The 25,118-nt window shown below is 51.3% G+C and overlaps 1 protein-coding gene across 1 annotated transcript; it reads left to right on the forward strand.

The window, feature by feature from the left end:
• Positions 1-1,259: 1,259 nt before the first annotated feature.
• FAM89A (family with sequence similarity 89 member A) lies at positions 1,260-19,834 on the forward strand. Its single transcript, XM_082854527.1, has 2 exons — positions 1,260-1,555; positions 18,134-19,834. Exons 1-2 carry the CDS (start codon positions 1,283-1,285, stop codon positions 18,395-18,397), a joined length of 537 nt encoding a protein of 178 aa, XP_082710653.1. The 5' UTR covers positions 1,260-1,282; the 3' UTR covers positions 18,398-19,834.
• The last annotated feature ends 5,284 nt before the right edge of the window (positions 19,835-25,118 follow it).

Here is a 25,118-nt window from a genome sequence, read left to right on the forward strand (position 1 = left end):
CCAGCGAGAATGCTGATTCTGGAGAGGGTTTTAAGGGGGGTGGTAGATTAAAGGGGAAAAACCCCCAAAAGTGCAGGGCTCTTTTATGTTGAATGCCTGAAGCGCTCAGAACACTTTATAATTGTGATCCTATTGAATACATTTAGAACAATTAAGTCCCTTTTATAATGAAAACCAACGATCAATGGGCATTAAATTTATCCACTCTCTATATACTGCAGTAGTTTTCAATCTGCAGTGAGGTGGTCTCTGCAAATCGGTCCCTAGCTTCTGTTTTTACCTTTTCTGTCTCTAATCTGGTTATAACATCTGTCATTTTTATTTCCTCCAAAGGGTAGAGCCTGCTTCTCTCTCTCTTTTCTCTCCCTCTCTGAGGTGTGAATCGTGTTTATTTTCGCCTCAGAGCTGATGGACAGTTTCTGAGCGATAATCCCGTTCTCCACTCTGCTATTTCCGTTGAGAACTACCCTCGCGTTCACAGCCAGGCTGAAAGACGTGTTCGTTCGCATTTTGAAGTTCCCAAAGTGGACCTGGCGCTCTTCTTGGCTGCTGTCGGCACGGCTGGACACTGCCATTTACTGAGAAGGCCAGCGCGCCCCGGAGCGAACTAGTGCCTCCAGAGCCCCGCCTCCTCCCACCTCGGTCAGCGCAGACGCCGCCAGGTGGATCCTGGCCTCCGGGGACGGTGACCGCCGGTGGGATCACCAGCACGGCCAAACCTCCCCGACGTCCTGCCCGCCCCGAGGGGGAGCCTCTGTACCCCGACTCCCCGCACTAGCCCGCCTCGTCGGGTGGCGTCTGAGGTGACCCTCCCCCATCAGTACTTACAAGCAGCTTTGGGGGCTGGTCGCGGAACCCACCTCGCCGGGAGTGGGGCAGCCCGGGCAGGGCTCGATCGCGCGAGGAGGGCGCGGGGGTGAGGCGGGAGTCTCGAGAGGTTCTCAAGGTTGCGCCGGGGATGGGCGCAGCGGTGGGGGTGGGCGCGGGGGGTACGGGGTAGGGGTCCACGGTGAACCGGGAACGGGGGGTGAGCGCCGAAGCGCCGGAGGTCGGGTGGGCGCTAAGTGGGCGGGGCCGTAGGAGAGCCCGGGAGGTGGGGCGCCAAGGGGGCGAGGGCGCGGGGCGGGGACGCAGAGGGGGGCGGGGGCAGCGCGGCGGGGAGGGGAAGTGGGCGGGGCGCCGCCGGAAAGGGGGCGGGCCGCGGAGCCTGGGCCCCAGGCGGCGGCGGCGGCGGCGGCGGCGGAGGCGCAGGACTTGAGGGCTAGCGGTCTGGCCGGGCGGAATGAGCGGGCCCGGGGCAAGCGGCTCGGTGCGCGGGCTGCGGGTGGACGGGCTGCCCCCACTGCCCAAGAGCCTGAGCGGGCTGCTGCACTCGGCGTCGGGCGGCGGCGCGTCGGGGGGCTGGAGGCACCTGGAGCGGCTGTACGCGCAGAAGTCGCGCATCCAGGACGAGCTGAGCCGCGGGGGCGCTGGCGGCGGCGGGGCGCGGGCCGCGGCGCTGCCCGCCAAGCCTCCTAATCTGGACGCCGCGCTGGCCCTGCTGCGCAAGGAGATGGTAAGGGAGGTCCGCGGGCTGGGGCGGGGGTCCTTCCCCTCCCGGCTCGCCGTCCCGGGAAAGTTCGCCGGAAGTCCCCGCGACACCCGCCTGTCTCCGGCTCTTTTAACCCAAGCGCCGGCGCCGAAAGAGGGACGCTGTCCGCTCTGTGCCCGCGACTGGACCCTCGCCCTGGGAGGGCACCCTTCTCAAAAGGCAGCTTTTTGGAGACCGGGCTCCCCTAGTCCGGCCCCAGCTGGCTTAGAGACCCGGGAGGCGCGGCGTGGGGCTGGCGCTTGGCCTAGGGCCGGGGGCGGCTGGTCACCCCTCCCCAGAGGGCAGCAGAACCCCCGGGTCGGGGAGCGGCCATCGCTGCGCGCGAGGGCTTCAGAGCTGTGTGCGATTGTGTTCTTCTGCCCTGAAGAGGAACAGCTTTTTGTCCTTGCGAGTGTAGACGGCAGATGGGAACAGCCCTCGCCCCTCCCCCGCGCCCGAGGCGGCGCGTGCAGAATTGGATTACGGCGGAGCGGCTCCGGCCCACAGATGGCCGTGAAAGCCACCGCTCGACCTGACCGTGTCCGCGCGGTACGGCGACACCCCGAGCCCGCTCGGGAGGAGTGGGGCGGTGGCATCCTCGCCGTCTGGGTGAAGCCCGTGCAGGTTCTTCAGGTTGTGTCCGGGCTCCAAACAATGGGGCTTAGTTTTTCGCAGTCGTTGGGAAGTATGTTAGGTGTTTGTGGACCAGGACGCACGACTTAGGGTGACGCCAGAAGCAACTCAAGGACAGGGATTTGGGTGGCAGGGAGCCTTTCTCCAGCCTTCTCCAGGCTTAGGCCAGCCTAGAAGAGAACAGAACTTCCTCCTTCTAAACCTCCCGCAGGGCCCCAGAGCACCTTCCCCTGGCCACCCTCTCTCTTTTTAGAATTTGCCCATTCCTTTTACCTAGTGCAGGTTTTTCCCCTCTCCTGGCACAGGTAAATACTTTATTAAGGAAATCTGATATATGAAAACTGCTTTTTCCCCAAGAATAAATTTACCAAAAAATTTATAATAGGAATCCTTTAAATATGCATCGAGTGCATTAAGATATTCTTCAGAAAAATTCAATTTATGAATTTTTTCAGGAGCATATCTGTTCTGAAAACTAAGAATTAAATCTAGAAAAACAGCCTTAACACCTTTTAATCAATTAGATATTGTCTTCCCCCCCGCCCGTGGCTGCCACTGAAGTGATTTCCAGTTCTCTACGAAAAGATTTTTCTAAGCTTCTTACAGAATGACTTAAATTCCAAGCCAACTGTTCTAAATTTATTAATAAACCTTAATCGACACCAGCATTGCACAGCTGGTAAGCTGTGTTTTAATTAGATAAATGTACACCGAGTATGTTTACAGCCTGAACTTGGATGCAGCATAAATATGGGGGTGAAATAGGAAGACCCATCCTGGTTAAGTTACCAGAACAGAGACAGGAAAACCTCAGAGAGGTTTTTTCCTGTTGTGAAGCTCTCTCTGCTTTGTGAAAGTGCTTTGGAGTCTCACACACTCCCAAGTGGGAGTAAACATGCCCTTCCCGAAAGTGTTTTTCCAGGTCCCTCCTGGTGCAACTGAAGTATAGCCACAGCCTTCTCACTATGCCTTGGACCAGAGCTCTCTCAAAGCCTAACTATCTGAAGCACAAGGAAAGTAAACAGCCATCTTAGGTCTGTCTGATATTTAGCTGAGAACAAGACAAAATATGGCTACAGGCCTTGACAGGTCCCTTCCAAGAAACGTCACAAGGTCTTTCGAAGTACTCTGGTTTTTTGGCTTTTTGAGATTTACTAACCTAGGGCGGTGGGGTCTGAGGGGTCACCTCAAACTGAGGCTCCCACTGGGGGCCCTTGCAAGATCAGAACAGAGAGTTCGTGCCTGAATTATCTGCCTAGTAGTTTGTGTTGATCTATTGACTCTGAAGGCCTGAGGTCAGCTCTGTGTCAAGGGACCTAACCAGAAGTCCTGGCAGAATGAAATTAGTTCCTTTTGAAACAGTCCTGTGCCAGCGCAGAAAGAGGGCCAGCTTCCAGCAGCAGTAGTGCGGAAGGCATCAGAAGGTGGCTGATTTTAAGAAGAGAGAGGGTGATAGGACTCTAGCAGCACATCCAGCCCGAAGGGCGCTCCCATTGGAATAACGCAGGAGTGGACATTGCAGCTGCGAGGAGCCGGGGGCCGGGGCCAGGTGGGTTGCGGAAAGCCTCCAGTAGCAAAGGAAGGGGTTGAGCCGGAGAGCTGGCTTGGAAGCGTTGATGTGATAGCAGGGAGCTGAGGAGGGAGAGCTGGGCCTGGCAGACGCTAGAGGTATGGTCGGGGCAGGTGAGAGCCTCCAGCAGCATGGGGACCCGGGAATGGGAAACAAGAATCAAATGGGGACTACTTCTCTGAAACAGAATCTGCAGGAGTTGCTGATACAATGTTAGGAGTCAGGGACAGTGATGCTGAGGAACCAGAGATGACTTAAGTGTTTTAATGGAAAGTACAGCTAAGCAAAACAACGAAAAATTACAGTCCTAGCACCTGGAGATAGTCACTGTTAATATCTGGGTGTATCTCCCGATAGGCACAGTGTAAATGCTTTCCTTACATCATCTTATTTGAATTTTAAAACTTCTCCACAAGATAGGTACTGAAAGTGTCTAGTTTAAAAAATATGACTCAGAATTTAAGTAACTCACCTAAGGCGGACAAACTCAACCAGATGTGTCCGGCTCCAAGACCCTGTTTAATCACTGCATTTTACTACTTTTGGGGGGCACATACTACAAATATTTTCTAGGTCGATGTATCCTATAATGTCTTCCCTCACTCCATAGTGTGCCATTATATGGCAGTAATAACCTTGATAATCCATCATGGGGAAAGTGGGGTTCATCACAGCACTAGGGGAGTCAGGAGGAGTGGCTGCTTATGGGGGAAGGTGGTTTGCCATTACATCAGCGGAAGAGCATGTTAAACATTTCAGAATGTGGAGCTGGAGGCTGGCAGAGTCTGGCCTGGAGATAACTGATTGATGCACGGTGAGGGCAGAACCTGGGGAAGCTGGTGTCCAGGGGCGCCCGTGTGGGCAGAGGTTCTGTCTCATGACTGGCGACGCCCTGCTCTGCTCTGAGCGTGCTGGTTTCCTGTCCTCATACCAGGGTAACTCTGAAGTTCTGTGCTCCTGTGACTTCCCTTCCCCTCCCCTAGCGAGCTCGTTTGGAGAGCTGCGAGGGCCACACACATGCTTCTTGCTCTTTAGACCTGAAAAAGTCCTTTAAAACAAGAAGCTGAGATTGTTGTTTGTTTGTTTGTTTTCCAACATCGGAGAATAGTTTTGGATCCTATTCAACAGATGTTGACCAGGTATCTGCTAGTTATAAAGTGTTGTGGAGGACACAGAGGTGAATAGGAAGTATCTAGGTGTTAAGAAGCTTATAACATCTGGTAGAGGTGGGCCTCTTTGCAGCAATATGATTGCTGTAGTTTAGACCACTTGTCATTTTTTCATGTCTGAAGACTGTGTTAGTAATAGAGACTCAGTTTGAACCAACTCTTGCAAAAGGAGAACCTTGTAGGGCTGCATGTGTACAGAGACAGACTAGAACCAGGGTTGATGGGGAACCCAGGAAGGCCACTGTATTCTCCTTTCCCCTCCTTTTTATGTAAAAAAATTTTCCCCTACATTTTGGAATGTGGCTGCCGAAAGTGTCCACACTCCCAGGTTCAGCCATGCTTCGTTTTTAAAAATATTTATTTACTTATTTGGTTGCGCCGGGTCTTAGTTGCAGATACTGGGCTCCTTAGTTGCGGCTCGCCGGCTCCTTAGTTGTGGCACGCAGGCTCCTTAGTTGCAGCCTGCTGGATCCTTAGTTGCGGCTTGCCGGCTCCTTAGTTGTGGCACATGGGCTCCTTAGTTGTGGCATGCAAACTCTTAGTTGTGGCATGCATGCTGGAATCTTGTTCCCCGTCCAGGGATCGAACCCAGGCCCCCTGCACTGGGAGTGCAGAGTCTTGTCCACTGCACCACCAGGGAAGTCCCTCAGCCACGCTTCTTACTGCCACTTTGAAAATACTGTGTGGAAGGATGCCAGTGGGTCCAGCTTGGTGGGGTCTGGCCAGCCTGGGCCAGCTATAAGTGACCGTATTTTACTATGATGGTAAACCATGTGGATGGGGTTCGGGGTTGGGCATCCTTCAAAGAAAGAACAATTTGCAGAAATGGAGCAGGGGACAGCTGTTGGACAGCCAAAATACTAGATGTCTACCGCAGACCTTTTTCTGGATAAGAATACTTTGCCCTCAAGGCCCCCATAGTTTCAAAGATTTTTATCTGCCACGCTGACAGGCTAGCTTGGCTCAGAAGATCTCGGTTGGCGTTTCAAATCCTTGCGTGTGGTTGAAGGACACAGGCGACTCTCAGGGTCCCCAGGGACCTGGCACACGCCTTTCCCTGCAGGGTTCTTCAGAGACCACTGGCCAGCAGCCCTGTGGGGTTAGCGCATCAAGCTTAGGTCCTCAAAAGCGTCCCACGGAAGCGGAGAGACACAACGAGTGCCTCAGCGTGGGGCTGGGAGATGGCCGTGTCTGTCCTCGGAGACACGGAGTCCGTGTCTTCTTGGGTTCCACTCCTCAAACCAGCAGCACGTTCTAGTAGCTTTGAAGACTCTTGGCCTCATTTTTTTTCTTTTTTTCTTCAAACTGTCCAGCAGTTACTTTGGTCACCCACTTGTGCGTGAGTGGGAAGTCACCCGCGCAGAACTTTCAAGTTCCAGAGCTGCAGTGGTTTGGGTGAAGAATTTAATCTGAGAAAAAGGATTTGATTCCTGAGAGCAGCAAGACTTACCTTTCCCGCATTTCAGTTGAGACAACAGCTAAAGGCCTAACGAGCTTGTGCAGTGAAATGTATTCTAGGAGACAGGCATGAGCTTGAGTAGTCCAAATCCCCGCAGCGTTCAGTCCTCGTCCTACACACGAAACTAGCGTCTCAGAGAGCAGGTTTGAGTCTTTAAATGGGTTTCTGGTTGGAGGTCCAATCTCGAGCCAGGCCTGTGAAATGCCATCTGAGGTAAGAGCATTAGCTCCCAGTGCAGCGTTCTTGGTCGACCTTGGGCAGAGGCGACTGGGGATGGCCGCTGGCCTTTAGTATTGTCTTTGTGTTTCCACTGGTCTTCTCACCAGTATGGCGTATCTTGGTGTTCCCCAAATGGACCAGCAGCCCCAGAGTCCCCTGTGGTGCTCGCTAAAAATGCAGATTCCTGGGCCCCTTCTTATACCAACAGAATCAGAATGGGGGAGAGGCAGAATCTTCATTTTTAACAAGCTCTTTGAGAGCTGGGAAGCTCATGAGCCGGGCATCAAGAGCTTGAATCCTGTTACCAAATTATGTGATATAACTTGGGCAAGCCTCTTCATTATTTTAGGCTACAGGTCCCTTATTGGGAAAATGAGATTAAATGCCATAAAGGATCCAGTTGGCAATAGTAGTATAATTCTTTTCCCCTCATGTTTTTATGGGTCATTATGGTGCCTATAGAAGACGTTTGCTCTGTCATAAAATAACGTGGGCACGGGGGCAGGTCCTCCCTAATGCAGTGTGCTTAGTGCCCCTGAGGACCCTTGCACAGCTATACCTGCTTGTGACAGATCCACTAATGCAAAGGGCTGGGAGCAGAAAAGGAAGAAGGGTGTAAGTTTGCTATTCTTGGACTTGGTTCATCAGAAATTTGGCTGTCTACAATAGTTCTTAAAGATTTTAGGCCATTCTTACCCTGTGTCATACCTGTCTCCATCCCAGTATCCACCCAATAAAAGCAAAAGCTAAAAGTCTATATGACAGCAGACTTGTGTCTATGGGGTCATTGGCCTGGTTTCATTCCCTTTCAAGGTTATCTCTAAGTGAGATCATACTTATAGTCTTTGTTTTGTTTTGTTTTGTTTTTTGCGGTACGTGGGCCTCTCTTGCTGCTGTGGTCTCTCCAGTTGTGGAGCAAATGCTCCGGACGCGCAGGCTCAGCGGTCATGGCTCACGGGCCCAGCTGCTCCGCGGCATGTGGGATCTTCCCGGACCGGGGCACGAACCCGCGTCCCCAGCATCGGCAGGCGGACTCTCAACCACTGCGCCACCAGGGAAGCCCTATACTTATAGTCTTAAGATTTGAAGATGTAAAGGATTGAAAGATACGTTTTTGTACCACTTTCAACTTTTATCTATTACTGTACCTCCCTGTAGAGACTCTAAATTCACATTTTCCCTAACTCAGAAGTCTCTCATGTATAGCGCTGCCCTTCTGCTTTTTCTCCCCCTTTTGGTTAAAGTCATTCATCTGTTAAGTGTGGCTCTAAAAGTGCCCCAGTTGTTGGCACTTTGGGTACCTCTTTGTTTACAGAGCCAGTGCCCAGGTCTTTCTGCACCCTGCAGCCATCAGTGTCTCCCGCTCTGGGCCCGGGCCTGACGTTGCTGTAGATCTTCGAGGCAAGGTGGGCAAGGATGTTCAGAGAGGGCCCAGGAAGAGGGCCACAGTCCTCAGGCAGTTTCTCCCACCCAGCAGCGGTCAGAAGCTGCGCAGTTTTGCTCCTGCAATGCCTGCCTCAGCACTACAGGGACTTCAGAACCCAATTTGAGAAGCTAAATTTTTCACGATACTGGGTAAGAAACCTTATGGACAGATCACAGAGTCCCTGAGCAGGAAACCAGCCCTGAGACTGGCCAGGTCAGATGTTTGCCCCCTCTTGCCCAGTGCTGTTCTCCAGAGCCCTGGCCTCCTGTTCACCTCACTCCTTGCCCACATTCTCCAGATGTTTCCAAGTGATAAGTAGGCAGGGCTCACAAAGGCTGCTCCTTCTTTCCTGTGGCTCATTCCCCCACAGACATAACAGAGATGTTCATTCTCCCCCAAGAGACAAACCCTTAGCCTTCCTTGCGGATCTGCAGAAATTGTTTAAGAGAGGTGGCCTTCTCAGTTTTCATGAGCGCTCTCTGTTCACTTCCGTGATGGGCCCTAAGGAGCCATGGGCTGGCCTCGTTTTGCAGGTCAGAGAATCCTGTCTTCAAGTATTCGGGGAGGGAGGTGCTGTCCTTGACTGGAGAAGTGGAGGGGGTGTGTGTCCTCTGATCTGGGCTCTCTAGGGGAGGGGTAACGTCTGTGGGATGCCAGGCCTGTCCCAGCCTGGGGAGGCGGGGCTAAGGAAGATTACCAAAATACACACGGAGACTAGAAACTTGGAAGGAGGGTGTTTGGTGTATTCTTAGGTTGTCAACTGTACTTAAGATTGGCAATAAAATAGCCAAGTTCATGCAGGTAAAGAGAACGGCAAGGTGTTTAAAACCCCTTATAACCACAGATATGCAAATTAAAACAATAAGGTATCATGTTTTACCTAAAAGATTAGCAAAGATTGAAAAGAATGATCATAGTGATGGTGTGGGTTCTGGGAAATAAGCGCTGTAAAACAGAATGGGCACCAACCTCTTTCTCTTGCTTCTTATGTCAGTTTTCTAAAAAACACTAGGTGCTGACACGAAGTTTTCTGTATATTGTCCAAGAACTTGTTTTTCTGATTTTTAGCTTCAGATGCTCTTCCTTAACTGCATCTGCTCTTGCAGAGAGGCAATTTCAATTAGTTGGATATCATTCAAGAAAATGACAAAATGCAAGCTAACCTTCAAATGTGTGTTGAGTTCCAACGTGTCATTAGTAAGTCGTGTTTTTTCCTCTAGTCCCACCTGATTTTTAGCCTCAACTGCATACACGTTTGCATTCATCATCTCGGGTAATGAACTTTCAGGCCTTGGACACAAATCCTTGATGAATGGTCTGCAGTTTGTGGCCCCAGGATTGGGGAAGGACTGGAAGGAAGGCATCCCATTACCCTTCTCTGCCTTCTCCCCTGCAATTTCATAAATTTATCTTACAGAAATAGTCACACAAGGGAATAACAGTACTTGTACAAGAATATCTTTTGCAGTGATATATAGTAGTATTCTATAATAATAATAATAAATAACAGTGATAGAATACTGTATACTTGTTGAAAAGAATGTGGTAACTATGTAAATAAACATAAGTGTTCAAGGTATGGAAAAGTTAAGTTACAAAACAGCACATGTATACATGTGTGTATGCATGGTGTCTTGAGGGACATATGCTAAACAGCTAAAAGTGGATATGTTAAGAACAGTGGTTCTTAAATTATGGTCTGAGGACATCTAGGGGTTCCCAGATCCTTTCGGGGGTCCGTAATTATGTGGTGGTCACATTGACAAATGTGATTTTCCAAAATAGTACCTAAGAAAATGTATCAATATTTTGAGGAGCTAAATAACTCAGTGAATCATTTTTCCACATGTTTCACATAACCAACTCTTGACACGTGGTTAAAAGGTCCATTCAGAGTGCGAGACTGGTGGGTTTTAATGAAACAGTATGAAAAGCTCATTGTCCACACTGGAGCCACCTTAAGGATGAGGCCAGGTTTATTTCAACCAAAAAAAGCATGTTACAAGGATCAAGTACAGAGCAGATAAGCCAGAGATTAAAAAGATTTACAAAATCTCATTTATAAAAATGTTATTTATATTAACAATGGGTATAGTGTTTTTGAATGGATTAATATTAAAGTTTCTCAGTTTCAATTTCCAATAAGGTAACTACTGATAGGTATAACCCACATAAACAAGAGATCTTGGGGACCCTCGATAATTTTAAGAGTATAAAGGGGTCCCAAGACCAAAACATTTGAAGATTGCTGCTTTAGAGCATGAAATTACGGAAGACTCTTTGTATAATTATGAGCCGTTGACTTTTTTGTTTGTTTGTTTTTTTTGCGGTACGCGGGTCTCTCACTGCTGTGGCCTCTCCCGTTGCGGAGCACAGGCTCCGGACGCGCAGGCTTAGCGGCCATGGCTCACGGGCCCAGCCGCTCCGCGGCATGTGGGATCTTCCCAGACCGGGGCACGAACCTGCGTCCCCTGCATCGGCAGGCAGACTCTCAACCACTGTGCCACCAGGGAAGCCCCCGCTGACTTTTTAATAGTTAGAATATTTTATTTTTGTAATCGGGAAGGTTAAGGAATGTACAAAGACGTTTCTTAAAGACAACAGTTGATCGCGTTTCTTCATCTTCACCTAGGACACAACGAGAGGGAATGGGCTTCATTGGTACTATCATTACTTTAGGTCAGAGATGAGCAAGGACGTCTTCATGAGAACTGCTGAGTTGCAGAATGGGCTCCATCCATCAGTGCGGATGCCTTCTGGTGTAAGCAGAAAACTCCACTCAAACTGCCCTTCCTGGTCAAGGAGTTCACGGGAGAGTGTAGAGGTGGGCCGAGCTTTGGGTCTAGCTTAATCCCTGGCGAGGCCATGCACCTGGTCTGTTTGCTGTCTCTGAGTCACCGGGGCTCTTCCGAGGCAGTCCTCAGCTCAGTGGGGCCACAGTGTTAACAGGAGACGAGGCTGACTGATGTGCATCCCCCTGGGGAGGAGCCGTGTGACGGATGGAAGCCTGCTTAGGGAGCCCAGGATCACAGCATGCCGGGGAGCTCGGGGTCCTGCAGGGGCAGCTCTGTCCAGCTCCGGCTGCTGAGTTCATAGCTTGTTCTCTATTAGATCAACACGAATGAAGCTGTTCTCTTTGACTTTCCTTTTCTAAACAGTATGCAGGTCAGCGTCCTTCTGTCAACACATCCTTTATTCAGAAATCAGATTACGATCCATTAGTTACTGCTTTATTGCATTCCAGTCCTGTGGGTGCACACTAGACACTCTCATTAAATTGGGGGCATTTACCAAGTCTTGTCTAAAATAAATTTACAAGCTGTTCATTGGATATGCTTACTCATTCATTACGTCTTCAAAAGATAACTTTGAAAGTTCTCTCGTTATGAATTAATACGTATTCACAGTAGAAGATCTGGAAAATTCAGAAAAGCCCCAAATAGAAGGCACTTGTGATCTCAGCAGCTTGCTGCGCCGCAGCTGACATGGCGGCGTCTCCCCGTGTCGTCTGTGCAGGCGGGGCAAGCTGAGGGTCCGGCATGGACGCTGGAGTCCTGCCACCTGCTTGCAGCCCCCTGCTCTTAGTGAAGGGCCTGCATCTTTCAGGGCGTCAGTTTCCTCATCGTAACAGAATCCACACCTACCTCACAGAACAAGGATGAGGATTACCTATTTGTGTACAGCTGAGATTTTCTACTCCACGGTCCCCAGAAATGAACTGGTCAGCTGGTTAAAAGTTACGTGAGGGACTTCCCTGGTGGCGCAGTGGTTAAGAATCTGCCTGCCAATGCGGGGGACACGGGCTCGAGCCCTGGTCCGGGAAGATCCCACGTGCCGTGGAGTAACTAAGCCCATGTGCCACAACTACTGAGCCTGCGCTCTAGAGCCCGTGAGCCACAACTACTGAGCCCGCGAGCCACAACTACTGGGCCTGTGCGCCTAGAGACCGTGCTCCGCAGCAAGAGAAGCCACCGCAATGAGAAGCCCGCGCACCACGACAAAGAGTAGACCCCGCTCACCCCAACTAGAAAGCCCGTGTGCAGCAACGAAGACCCAACACAGCCAAAAAAAAAAAAAAAAGTTATGTTTTAAGGCTTTTGATAGACATTGCCAGTGAGTCCTCCAGAAAGGTTTTACAAGCATGCAGCCCTATTATTACTAGTTTTTAAAATTAGGAGTAACGTGCTTGTTGGAAAAAAAAATTAAGCAGTACAGAAGGCTGTGAACATCCAGTCCCACTTTCCAGAAGTAAATTCTGCTAATGGACATTTTCTCTTCTAGTCAGAAGCTTGCACATGTGTGTGCATAGATGTATAAAGTGAGATCCTACTAAACATACTATTCTGTACCTTGAACTTTCGTGCCAAATGGTGTGTGTTGGTCAGTGTCCTACTCTAGTGCTTAGAGAGCTGCTCTGTCTTTTAAATGACTGCCTGGTTTTTATTGTATGACTGTAATATAATTTCTTAAGTCAAGTTCCTATCATCCGTTATGTTCCGAACTAAACTTTTACCCGACAGACTTTTTCCGCATCTGTCCCCATATTTTGGGGCCCCCTGTACTGTAGTTCCTGATTCTATAGCTTAACTTTGCATCTGTACATCCCTCACCCCATGTGAGGTGGGGTAGTTTTCATCTTAGGTTGAGGAATCACAGCGATAGCAGATAGAGGACTACCAGGGGAGAGGGCTCATTGCCCACACTGGCACCAGATCTGCTTCCCCCTCCCCTGGGCCCAGGCTCCTATACGGAGCTGGGAACAAATAAATCCGTTTCCTTGTATGTTTGTCTTGTTTTCTACTCACTGCTGTGTTTGGGAAGAAGTTGCACCGGTGAATTACCCCAAATTTTGTTTTTAGTTACTTCAGTAAAACAGACTCTTTTTCTTAAATGTATTTTTGACTTCTGAGAAAATCCTAAAATTTTTCATGATGCTTTGTTTTCAATCAACATAAATCTCCCATGAAAGTCTTCTTTCATCTTCTAGGCCTTGTACCCTAATGGTAATGTTTCTATTATAATCTGAAAGTCAGGAAGAACTTCCTCCTCAACACCACCCTCCAAAGATATCCAGAGGCCGGGTGATCCCAGACCCAGCTGGGAACCACCACCCTGTCTGAGGTGTATGCATGGGGCCAGCCCACTGTGAACTCTTGAAACCGTCGCGAGCGAGCGTTGTTCAGGATTATCCGGCCCCGTCATTGGAGATGCCGCGGGTTGGTGAGCCAGCCACCTGTGCCTGCAGCAGGCAGCGTGCAGGGAGCTCTGCTCGTGGGAGAAGTTCAGGAAGGAGGCAGGAAGCCTGACCTGGGAGAGGAAGGAATCACGCTAGCAGTTTAAAGACATGGAAACGAGTGGCTTGTTCTGAATTGTCTCAGAGGTGTAGACCAAGGGGCTGCAAATGGCAGGGTCTTAGAATTCTGTGTTTTTCTAAACTGAGCCTGTCTGAATTTTTCAATTGCACTTTCAAATAAGAGCTGCATTTTCTGAATCCAGCTGTGAATGAGGAGAGCAGCTGTCCTTTAGGGACCTGTGGGAACACGTCCGTAAGGTGACAGGCTTCTGCTCGCAGGGTGGGGACAGTGGCGAGGGTTAGTGGGCTTGCTGAGGGCATGTTCCCCTGCCTAGCCCCCCCCCCCCCACCGCCGCCTCACTTTCTTTGGGAAGGATGAGAAGTTCTTGTTCATGGGTGATTTCATCATGTCCTAGAACATAATGGCAGTTGAGCTCTCTCGGCGCCAGTGTTGAGAGCCTGCTTTCTGGCCTGGCATGAGTTTGTCTTCCAGCTGCAGATGGCTGGCTCTGTAACGAGCGCTCAGGAAGGAATCTTGGTTTTGTGCCTTCTCCTGTCAGGCAAGAGGTGAGTGCTGTTTTGATGACGTGGCGAGAACCACGCGGTCTGTGGCTTTCCTCAGGGGGACCTTGGTTTGGAGCCAGGGGCCTGCGGATCCTAGTGCGACCCACTGCCAGGATGCTGCCAGGCGTCCTCTGGGAGGGCACCGAGGTCTCCACAGCGAGGCGCTTTCCCTCAGGCAACCAGTATCCGCGTTTCCTCTGCAGGGTTCTGCGCTGGGTGCTGAGGGACCCAAAGGGCAGATGGGTCCCTGCCATCTGGGCTCCTCCTACAGTAGGAGAAGGAAGACCATGTGTGTACCCACAGCATAAGGTAGGGAGTGATAAATGCCATGAGACAGGCAGAGGAGGCAAGGGAAAGCAAGGAGCGCTGGTGGCTGAGCCCATCGAGGTCTGAAGAGTGGAGGAGACCCTGGGGCTGGGCTTCAACAGATGTAGCTGGAGACAGCCAGGGGACACTCGGGGTGAAGGGGCCTCAGCCTGAACAGTGCATGAGGTGCAGGGGAGCATAGGTTCAGACCAGATCAGGGGATGCTGCCTAGGGATTTTCAATTTCCATCTAGAAAATTCAAGTGAAAATGTTTAAACAAGCGCAGCTGGGGGAGGGGGGTCCTGGCTAGGAAGCTGGGTTGTTCCTAGCTTCCTGTTTACTTGCCCCATGTCCTCCTAGCTAATCTGGAGGATTGCTGGTGAATCAGAGGAAGTGCAATCTAGCGCCCGAAGAAGGAGGCCCCGAGAAGCTGGGTGGGGTGTGGGCGTGTGCGTGCACGTGTGTTGTTTTAAAATCCCTGCAATCCTGCTCAGTTAGTCCAAACGCTTGGCATCCGCTGGCTTGTGTAACAGGCATGTACAGGGCTGCGCTGTATTCCTGGGCTGGTCAGGCTTGGTTTCTAGGCCAGCTTTCTGCCCAGTGACAAGGCAGCTTTGTGAATCACCAGCCGCCACGGTGCAGAAAGGTCCAGGTCATGATCCGACTCCCAGCCTAGTGCGTCTCCCACGTAGGCCTGGGAATGCCTTGGAGAACCTTGGCACCTAAAGAGAATAGCCTGGAACCTCGCTTCGGGGGTAGCACGGCATCGTGGGAGGTCGGGGCCGCTGCAGCCTGTCAGGGGTTGTAGAGCCGTGGAGCCTAGTCTTCTGCCTTCACCTGTGCCCACTGCATTCCAGTGGCCCAGCAGGGTGACAGACCTGGGCCAGTAGCATGTCACTCCCTGCTACTTCTTTTTCCCTTAACAGTTTTGGGATTCCCCCAACCCTACTGGTATCAGAGTGACCCAGTAGAAGCGTCTCCAGGATTCTGGATGAATGTCAGCTATGACTTTCAGAGCAAATATTGGTGTACTCTCTGGAAGGTGTGATGACTTCCTTTATTAAAGTTTATGTTCCCTGTATAAAATCCTAGAGAAGGTAGGGCCGTGTGAATTTGCCAGGTCTGAACCTTGTGGCTTGGTGGTTGTATTCAGATCCGGATACCGTGGAGAAGGCTTTGGAAAGGCCAGAGGAAAGAACTAGATGGTTAATAGAACAGAGTCATCACGAATAGTGGAAGGACTGAGGATATTAGCTCGGAGAAGGCAAATGGTTTAGGGGGTGAAGGTGGTGGAAAGAGATTAGCCTCAAATATTTAAAAGGTGGTTAAGAAAGAGAGTAACTAAATTTGTATGTGCAGCGGCGACACACAGCATCAAAGGGCTCGCAGAGTTTGACTTGGTATAAAGAATAATTACATCGGTTTGAAATGAACTAGCTGGTTTGCAAGGTCCTCTTTGTTGGGGTTTGAAGTAAGACACGGGAGGGCCTTTCCTCCTTGAGAGTCTGCAGTTACCACTGCGTCCCACAAAGCAGGCTGACGGGGAGAGCGTGCATCCAGTGTGGCCGCCCCGGCGACGCCACGCACACCCCGGGCCGGATCAGGGCTCAGCGGGCGGAGGAATGAGGCGGCACGCGGGCGCTGCCCTGGCCGGAGCCCCGAGGTCCCTGCCATTCCTTTCCAAGCTGAAAACCTGCAGGCCAGCAGAGTGGAAAAGAACAGTGAAGAGGGAAACAAGGGTGGCAGCAGCTGCCGCTCTTTTCAGGAGCTGAACAGTTGGTCTGCAGTGCTCTCGCAGCTTGGATCCGGGCCGGCGGGCGGGCGCCCGGGGCCGCGCCGCGCCCTGGATGCAGCGCCGCGCCCCGTGCCGGCCTGCGGTTCCGGGCGCCCAGGACAGTCCCTACACGTGGCCCGGGAGAGGCAGACGGATACTCCCGTCAAGAACCCTGGTTCTTCAATAGAACTGGACTTCAGGCTCATCTGCATAATTTTTAAAACACAAATGTCAGGGACCCACTCTTCCGACATACACACGTATATTGTGCGCGCGCGCACACACACACACACACACACACACACACACACACTCATTAGGAATAGCGATGGTGTCTTGACCCGACAGAGGGACATTGTGGCGGCCCGGTCACCTCTTGGTTTGCCTTCCCTGTTCAAGGTGTGCTTTGAAGGGTAGGATGCCTTGGGGCATGTCTGTCCTTCAGGAAAGCCTTCTCCCAGGCGCTCGCCATTCCTTGAGGACTAAGGAGCGGTAGTTTAGGACACAGAGCCCCAGCGTTCGCGTTGCCACAGATTATCTGGCCCGAAGCCTCCGTTTATTGACAGGTTGAGGGCAAGGGCCTCAACAAAGCCATGGAAAGTGCCGGAGCTGGGCCTGGAGGCCACGCCCCCGGCTTGTGGCGTGGTCTTTTCCTGGGAACAGCTTCTTTAGGAGTTCTAGGTAGAAGGAATTCTAGAATAAAGGGAAACGCTCCAGAAAGAACAGGACCTGCATCTCCGTCTGGGTCTTCCTTTGAGCGTCCTGGCTATTATGCAAAGGCGGTGCGAGCGGCTGCGTTTCTGTGGTCTGTTCGGCTGTACTGGAGAGAGGGCTGGTGACTGGGCGTGGTTGACGGTGTAAAGAGTGACCTGGAGTTTATCGCCCAGTCTTGTCACCAGGTGACCGCTCCTTCCTGGGCCCTAGCTTCCCTTGTGCAGAAAATCTCACTGCTGGGTAATATTAAAGACTAACTCCTCTGATACTCCCTGCGGTTTTCTGTGGCCTGTTCCCCGGGCATCGCGACCCCTTTAGCCTAGCGCTGGATACACAGGAGGCATTTGACTCCTGTTTATTTAAATGGTTGATATTTCATTTGATCCTCCCAATAGATTAAGAGGAAGTATTCCATTTTGTCATCAGGTGAGGCATAGAGATGATAAATCTGGCATCTTGTTTAGAGTGTCTCCCCTCGAGACTCCGTGAGGTTTGCCACCCGGCAGCACTGCTCAGTGTTCCCGTCACCAGTGGCCTCAGGCCTGGGGCCCGAGTCAGAACCCGCAGGCTTAGCAAGATCCCCAAGTGGTTCTCATGCACAGGAAAGTGGAGATGCGTTGGTCAAGGCTGCATTTCTAGGTGAATTAACCCTTCTCCCTTTGGGATTGATGGAAACGATGCATCGCCTGTCCTGACTGTGCTCTCTTCCCTGGGATGGGCCGCGGGGAAGGGAGGAACCTGAGGGTAAACAAATACGTGACTTTTAAATGTTCTTGGTTCTGTCATCACTTGTGGAAATAGTTCCCAGGAGAATCTGGAGGGGTCCCGGGTCTCACTAGGCTGATTCGGTGGCCGCTGTGGCGAGTGATCCCACAGCCATCTCGGGAGGAGGTGTCCTCTTGTCCAGAGGAGAGAGAGTCTGACCACTTGTGAGCCTGGAGACGGAGCTGGTTGGAGGGTGCGCGCTCCAGGGGGCAGTGTGTGACACTGACCGGTGAGCCACTGGCGGTGGCAAGGAGACTGTTGGCCCAGGGAGGAGAGACGGCCGTAGCAGGGCAGGCACACGTGGGTCTTCTCTGAATCTGATCGTGGCAAGAGGAAATGACACCCTTGAATCTTGCCGTCCAATGTGAAGCCAGCTGGGGCTTGCAGAATGTGCAGAGCTGTTGCTCCGCAGGGCGTGCCGGGCCCCCCCCCCCCCCCGCCACCCTGCGGGTGTGGCCCTTCCCTGACATGTTGAGTAACGTCTGAGGCGTGGGCATCACCTAATTAAGGTTTTCTCAGAACTGGAAATCCGAAGCATTCAGGTGATGCTCTGTGTCGTTTGCCACGTGGATGGAATGTGCAGGCGCGAGCAGATGGCTGGCTGAGGGTACAGCTGAGGTGACACTGCGGTGCTGACTTGTCGTTTTTACCTGCCTGCCCCTTCCCTCAAGGTCGGCCTCCGACAGCTGGACATGTCCTTGCTCTGCCAGCTATACAGCCTCTACGAGTCCATCCAGGAATACAAGGGAGCGTGCCAGGCTGCGTCGAGCTCAGACTGCACTTACGCTCTGGAGAACGGCTTCTTCGACGACGAGGAGGGCTATTTCCAGGAGCAGAGCCCCCTGCACGACAGGAGGGAGCGAAGCCCCCCGAGGGACCCCTCACCGCCCGTCTCCCCGCTCTGCAGCGCCGACTGGATCCTGGAGTCCATCTAAAGGACCCAGGAGGGAGGCGACTGTCAGCGTGTGCTTCTCCTCTCCTCCCCCGCTGTGGGCGTCCCTGGGCCAGTGGGACCTGTGCTGCCAGTTTAGTTTGCAGGCAGGGAGATCTGCCTGGGCACGGGGCCTCGGGCCGTTTCGGGGGCCGCTTTCTACTGAGGTGACCTGGAGGCGTTCAGCAATCTCCTCACAGCCTGGCCCTGAGGCCCTGCGGCCAAGGATTTGTACTGAGAGCATGATGAGAGGGTCCCTGGAGAAGACCTGCTCGGGTATTTTGTGCGAGATGAGAGGACCCGTGTGTAGCTGGCGGCTTTCTCACAGGTAGGGTTTGCCTCCAGTTTACAGTGTAAGAGAGCGAACACTTCCCTGCTGCCCTTCCTCGGTGTGTTCAACAGCCCTTCTTGCTGTTTGCTGAGCTCTGAAGCCACTGGGTTGAGCTGTATTTATTTGTAAGCTGCATTACTCATGGTCCAGTGACTCAGTAACAGCTTTTCACTGAAACAGTAAACATTTCAGGTCACACCAATCAAGAGAACTGCATTCTCTTAACCTGTCAAAAATGTTTGTATCATCGTTTGTCCATCAGATGTGGGAGGAAGGAAGATAGTACAAAGATGCTTCAAGCGGGGGCGGGGGGAACTGGAGCAAAAGCTCTGTCTTGTGCCTCTCACGGTAAGGCGGTGAACGCTTCAGGTTTTAAAGATTCTGAATGCCAGCTGCTGTGTGAGAAAGCAAACTCTTCCACTCAAAACGGTCGCCACCTTAAGCCTTACTATATTTATTAAACTCTTTCAGGCACACTTGACGCTTTGTAGGTTACGAGTGAGGATAAAGTGCTGAACTGTCTGTGGTTGTGTATCGATATTATTTTGGTCTGAATTAAGAATCATCAGCTTTCATCACTTGAATGCGTCGAATCCGATCAACTGCTGAAAGAAAATTGCAGTTTGTTTTCTTGCCATTAAGAATCTGAAAGAAGCTTTATTCCTCTCTTAGCTCGTTCCTGGAGTTGTTTTATCAGTAGACTGCGGCTGACAGTTCCGTCTCAGGGCTGTTCAGTCACTGAATACCCTGGGCCCCTCGCTTCTCTTCTCTTCTCTCCTTTGGTGCAGTAGTTGCTTATCAGCACCTCTCTGGGGTCAGAGAGAGGACGTAAAACTCATCATCGTGAAGCAGCATGTTGACAGCCTGTCATGTACACAACCCCATGTCAGGGATTGGGGTGATATGCAGAGAAGGAAAAGCCTTCCCGCTCATCTGCTGTGTTGAAAGTCACCGTTAAAATGAGGGGTGGCAGGAAGCTGCCTTCAGTAAGTGGCGGGACTGTTCGGTGGGGAAAATTCACTTTATTTATTGATTTCTGGCTGCGTTGGGTCTTCGTTGCTGCGCGCGGGCTCTCTCTAGTTGCGGAGAGCGGGGGCTGCTCTTCCTTGCGGTGCGTGGGCTTCTCATTGCGGTGGCTTCTCCTGCTGGGGACTCTAGGCGCGCGGGCTTCAATAGTTGCGGCACGCGGGCTCAGTAGCTGTGGCTTGCGGGCTCTAGAGTGCAGGCTCAGTAGTTGTGGCGGCCGGGCTTCGTCGCTCCGCGGCATGTGGGATCTTCCCGGACCAGGGCTCAAACCCGTGTCCCCTGCATTGGCAGGCGGATTCCTAACCACTGCGCCACCAGGGAAGTCCTCGGTGGGGAAAATTGAAAGTGGCAAAACCAGGTGAAGTCCGGTTGTCTACTGGAACCTCTTCCTTCGAGGCTGGGCCCCTGCTTAACAATGAGGTGAACCTGAGCTCAGCTGTTCTGAACCTTGACCACATGAGAATCACTTGGGGGAGCTTTTAGAACAGTATCGAGCCCGGATCAAGACTTCCCCTTGTGCCCTCCTCACGCCCACCCCACTCCCCGCTCCGGCCCCTATAGCATCATTCAGATTTAATTAGTAAGGAGTGAGGCCTGGGTGCCTGTACGGTTCTAAAAGTCCCCCCGACCCCGTGAGTCTAATGTGGATCTAGTTGAGATCTAGAATTCAAGATGTAGTCCGTGGAGCAGGCGTCACCGGAAACGTGGTGCAGAATCTCACCCCACCCAGCCTTCTGCCCCCGGCCCTGCGCCTTGACACGAGTCCTCCGACCATCATTCTGCACAGAGTTCCAGAAGTGCTGCCTTAAGTCAGCCCAGCACCAACACTGCCGCTCTCGGAGGGCTGTCCCTGCAGCACTGAAGAATTGCCTGGCCTGCCCCAGGCGAAGCTTGCAGGGCTGGCTCTGTCTGGGGGAGCGCTCTGATTCAGAATGCTTGCGTTCCCTGCGTCTGCGGACCCGCAGTGACTCCTAGGGCCTGTGAGTTTCTGGGCCTTTGTCTCATCACGGTGGGATAGCCTGTCAGAGTTAGAAGTGGAACGAATCAAGGCGAGCAAGGGGCCCTTCCCTTCCGGCTGGGCTGACACATTCCTGGCTCCTGCAGTGAAGTGGCAGGTACACATAAACCACTGTGGGTGGTCAGTGCTCCATCTGAAATATATATAACTCACCCCAAACCTTCTCTTACTCTAAGTGTAGTACGCTTTAAATACTGTAAATACAGCTTGGCAAGGAATATTAAAGTTTCCCAAATCATAAAGTGTTTTCGAATATACCCTTCTACAAAGGTGCCACAGGTGACTAGAAAGTAAATTCAGCTGGTTTCGTTTTTTGCTACCTGGCATAAGTCATTACTTGTAAGTTCAGAGTGGGTCTGTCTTGCTACTCGGTGACCAGCAGAGAAACGTAGAGGATAAGGCAGTCCAGCATTACCGGACGAAAGCTGCAGAAATTGTGAACTATGTAAGGCGACATCCATAGTTGTTAAGAAAAACACCTCTAGCTTCCTAGGCGTATGTGCAGTGAACTCAGAATTGTTGCTAATTTAAGCCTTGCAATTCACAAACGATACTGTTCCCCTTATGTCCCCAGTGGAATTCATAGTCGGTTAGCCAACCTGACTCCTTGCTTTCATGCCTCTGTAACCTAGGGTGATGTTACTCCTTCAGCTAGCATTATTATTTAGCATTTATCGGGATCACGTTGATCCAGGCGCCCAGAACAGATGACACCGTGAAGAGCCTCTGGCCAGTTCTCCACTTGCACAAATAGCTTAGCACGGGATGTTGAGTACTGTGATGGGGGAAGTACCGTGGGCCACTGAGTGCCAGAAGGAGACTCCACGGCTACTTGGGGATATTGGTGGAGCCATCTGAGCTGGCTTCGGAGGTTGAATGAGTCCCTCAAGAGGCCAAGAGTGAGAAGGCGGATGTAACGGCTTAAACGAAGTCTCCAAAAACGTTTACGTGCAGTGCCGTGTGCTTTCATAAAACACTTCCCTTTCTCTAATTTAAATGGGTTAAGCGATTTGCCTAGGACCGCGGCTAAATAACAGCGGAGCTGGAGTTCTCAGACGCACTTTGTGCTTCACGTTTAAGGCGCAAGCAGGTGCTGGAAATCTAAGGAGACTGCCTGGTACAGCCCCTTCAGCTCCATCACAGTGCTGTATTATTTAATGATTTGCTGTGTAGTGCTTTCTGCTGGATCTTGGTCTGACGTCTACATGCACAGGCCTGATTTCTTTCAGAGCCTGTGATAGTAAACATACGCCAAGTGCATGTGTGACCCAAAGACCCTACAGCAACCAACATCACGTCACTGGAGGGGAGTTGTCAGTGGAGTCTCATCTCTCTGCCCAAGGAAAACTTAGCGATTGTCAAAAGCCCAAGCACATCCAGTCCTCTTGTCTTCATGGATTGTACTTTCAGTTCAGAGAGATGTATCTGAGCCCATTCTGTACGGAGCTGGTAGAACTTCGGTTGGAAGGTAACATCTGGAGGCTACACCTGAAGAGCAGCGACACCTGCTGGGTCAGTGTCATGGGTGAAAAGGCTACGGGAGCGCGTGGGCCTCCAGACCACCTAGTGTGGGCTTTGGAGAGGGTGTCAACAGCCTGCCTGATGCCTTTGTTCTAATCAACTGTGATAAGGATGCGTGATTTTCCACCTCACTCCTCTGGCCACCAGTTAACTGAGGACAGGTCCCTAGAGACCCAGCTTCCAACCTGGTTCTCCTGACTTTCTGAAGAACTCTCACAAGGAAGCTTAGCATCTACAGAATGTTGAGCACAACCCTTGTTAAATACATGAACAAAGCAAGATTAGCAGAATAAAAGCATGAAGTGATTAGTAGTTTAGGAAGAGTTATAGCCCCAGAGAGGCAGGTCCCTGTGAGAGGGGAGCACAAGAGGATGAGAGAATTATGCACTGTCAACCTCAGGCAGAAGCTCAAAGACCCCCTCTCTCTGCTCTCCATCCCATCTCCAAGACAGAAGCACTAATGAAAGTCAGTGACCAGTGGGGCCCCAGGAACACAGAAACCATTGTTACTGGGAAGGCCGATTTTGGTGGGAGGAGTACTTGCATTAGAAATAGACGTGGTTAAAGCCACAGTTACCATACGACCTGGGAGCATTTCCCAAGTCTCTCACAAGGGCACGGGGTATCAAAGAAGAGAAGTTAGGACTTTGTTCTGGGACTTAGGGAAGAGAGCAGCTTACCTTTCATTCTCTCTCTGCTGCCCTCAGGGTGATGAGATGCCAGGGTGGGCTCAGGGAGAAAGGGCGAGAGAGGAAACCACTTAAGATGACCTCTAGGACATCATTTGTGTTAGAGGCAAGAGAGCTCTGAAATTCCTAAGTCCAGCACAATGATAGGGAAGCCATGGGGACTTGAGGTTGAAGGGCAGGCTGGTAATAGCGCCTATTCATCTGGTGTGTCCCTGTGCATGGACGCCTCAGGAATCTAGATGGAGGTGAGTTTGGAGAACGAGGAGGGTGCTTGCTAACCAGACTCCACCTGCAGTTACTGTGTGTCCCTGGCCAGGCCATCGCCAGGAGTACTCCCCAGTGGGCGCTGGTCCTCTCTGGCCGATGCCCATCTGCCTTCCTGGCAGAAATACTAGGGACGATAAATTCAACTCATTTCCCCTGGGGTCATACACCATGTGACTTTTCTCAAGAAGCTATCAAGACACACCCTAAATGACCATCGATCAGTAATTTACACCAGCTCAAGCACCCTGCCCGAAGCACTTCCAGTGTGCTCGGCCCTTGAATTGGAAGGAGCCCAGTATAAGACGTGGAGGTTGAACTTCTGTCCCCCAGCTGTGGAAGGAAGAGTAGAAACACGCTCCCTGGGGCAGAAGACACACTCTTGTACAGACATATGCCTGGTCACACATTTATGTATTTTAAATGGACTGGTACGATTTATACACCACCTGTCTTTAAAAAAACGGTTTAAGGCTGCTTTATAAAAATTCACACAACACAATAAAATGCAGTTTTTTTTAAAAGTGGGTTTAAAAATCAGCGAAGGGAATACGAAGGCAGGAAAGGTAAGATGCAGCCAGGTGTAAAGTCAGCACCGGAAGCACGTGCTGTGAGAAAGACAAGTGGTTCTATTTGCCTGCAGAACATAAATGAGGGAGTTTCTGACCTTGAATTGAAATGAAGGCCATAGATGGATGGAGAAGGCTCAGCTCTAGAGCAGTTGTTCTCCTGGGTGTTTCCCTGCCAAATGAGGCCAAGCAAGGTGATTTCTGGGAAATACAGGAAGGAGCTAGAATGGCATTCTTTCCGTGTCGTGAGGGAATCGTCATAGCTGCACGGAGTCCACTCCCGGCCAGCGCGGGGAGCCCCTCGCAGTGCGCTGAAATCTGTGTCCCTGGGACTCTGATGAAGCCACAGATAGAAGGTTAAGTTTCACGGGCGAGTCCCGCTCAAATTTGGGAGGTTGTGTGTGTGTTTGCTGGGTGTGGAGCTACAATTCGCCAGATGATTTTGTGATAGGCTGAAAAATGGCCCCCCAGAGATATCTAAGCCAAAGATACAGTCTCTGGAACTTGTAAATGTTACCTTATTTGGAGAAAAATGCCTTTGTGGATGTAGTTCAGGATCTTGAGATGACCAGATCATCCTGAATTACCCGGGTGGGTCCTAAATGCTATCACAAATGTCCTTGTAAGAGGGAGGCAGAGGGAGGTTTGACTCACGGAAGAGGAGGTGATGTGAAGATGGAGGGGAGATTGACGTGCCCAGGAGCCAGGAACTGGCAGCAGCCACCAAAACCCGCAAGAGGGAGGGAATGGATTCTCCCTTAGAGCCTCTGGGGAGGGTAGTCCCGGCCACACCTCGGCTTTGGCCCAGTGAAACTGACTCCGGACTTCCTTCCTCCAGAATTGCGAGAGAATACATTTGTTGTCTTAAGCCGCAAGCTTGTGGTAATGGGTACAGCAGCCACAGGAGACTGACACAGATTTCTGGGCACCCTTGTGTTCCTCCCGCTTAGCTGTTTATCTCTGTTGCGACAGGACAGCATCATTTAATCTGCCAGCCAAATACACTGTGCCCCCCCCTTTCAGAATACCCAGGATGCATTTCCCAGTGGGCTCTTAGGGTTATCATGAGGGTGAAGTGAGTTAACGATTATAAAGCCCCTAAAACAGTGCCTGGCGCAAAGTCAATAGTATATATAAACTCTTCTTAAATAGGAATGAATAACTACAATCCTGTTTGGGTACTGAGGTTCTTGCTTTTGCAGCGCATTTCCTCTACTGGCTTAGCCAGAGAACGCTGTAATTTAGTCTTGGGTTACTAACTCTCCCTGCAGAATGAGTCGCCAGCTTTGGAAATAAGGTTATATCGG

The sequence above is a fragment of the Leucopleurus acutus genome (assembly GCF_964270905.1).
Source record: "Leucopleurus acutus genome assembly, chromosome: 14".
NCBI classification, from domain to species: Eukaryota; Metazoa; Chordata; class Mammalia; order Artiodactyla; family Delphinidae; genus Leucopleurus; species Leucopleurus acutus.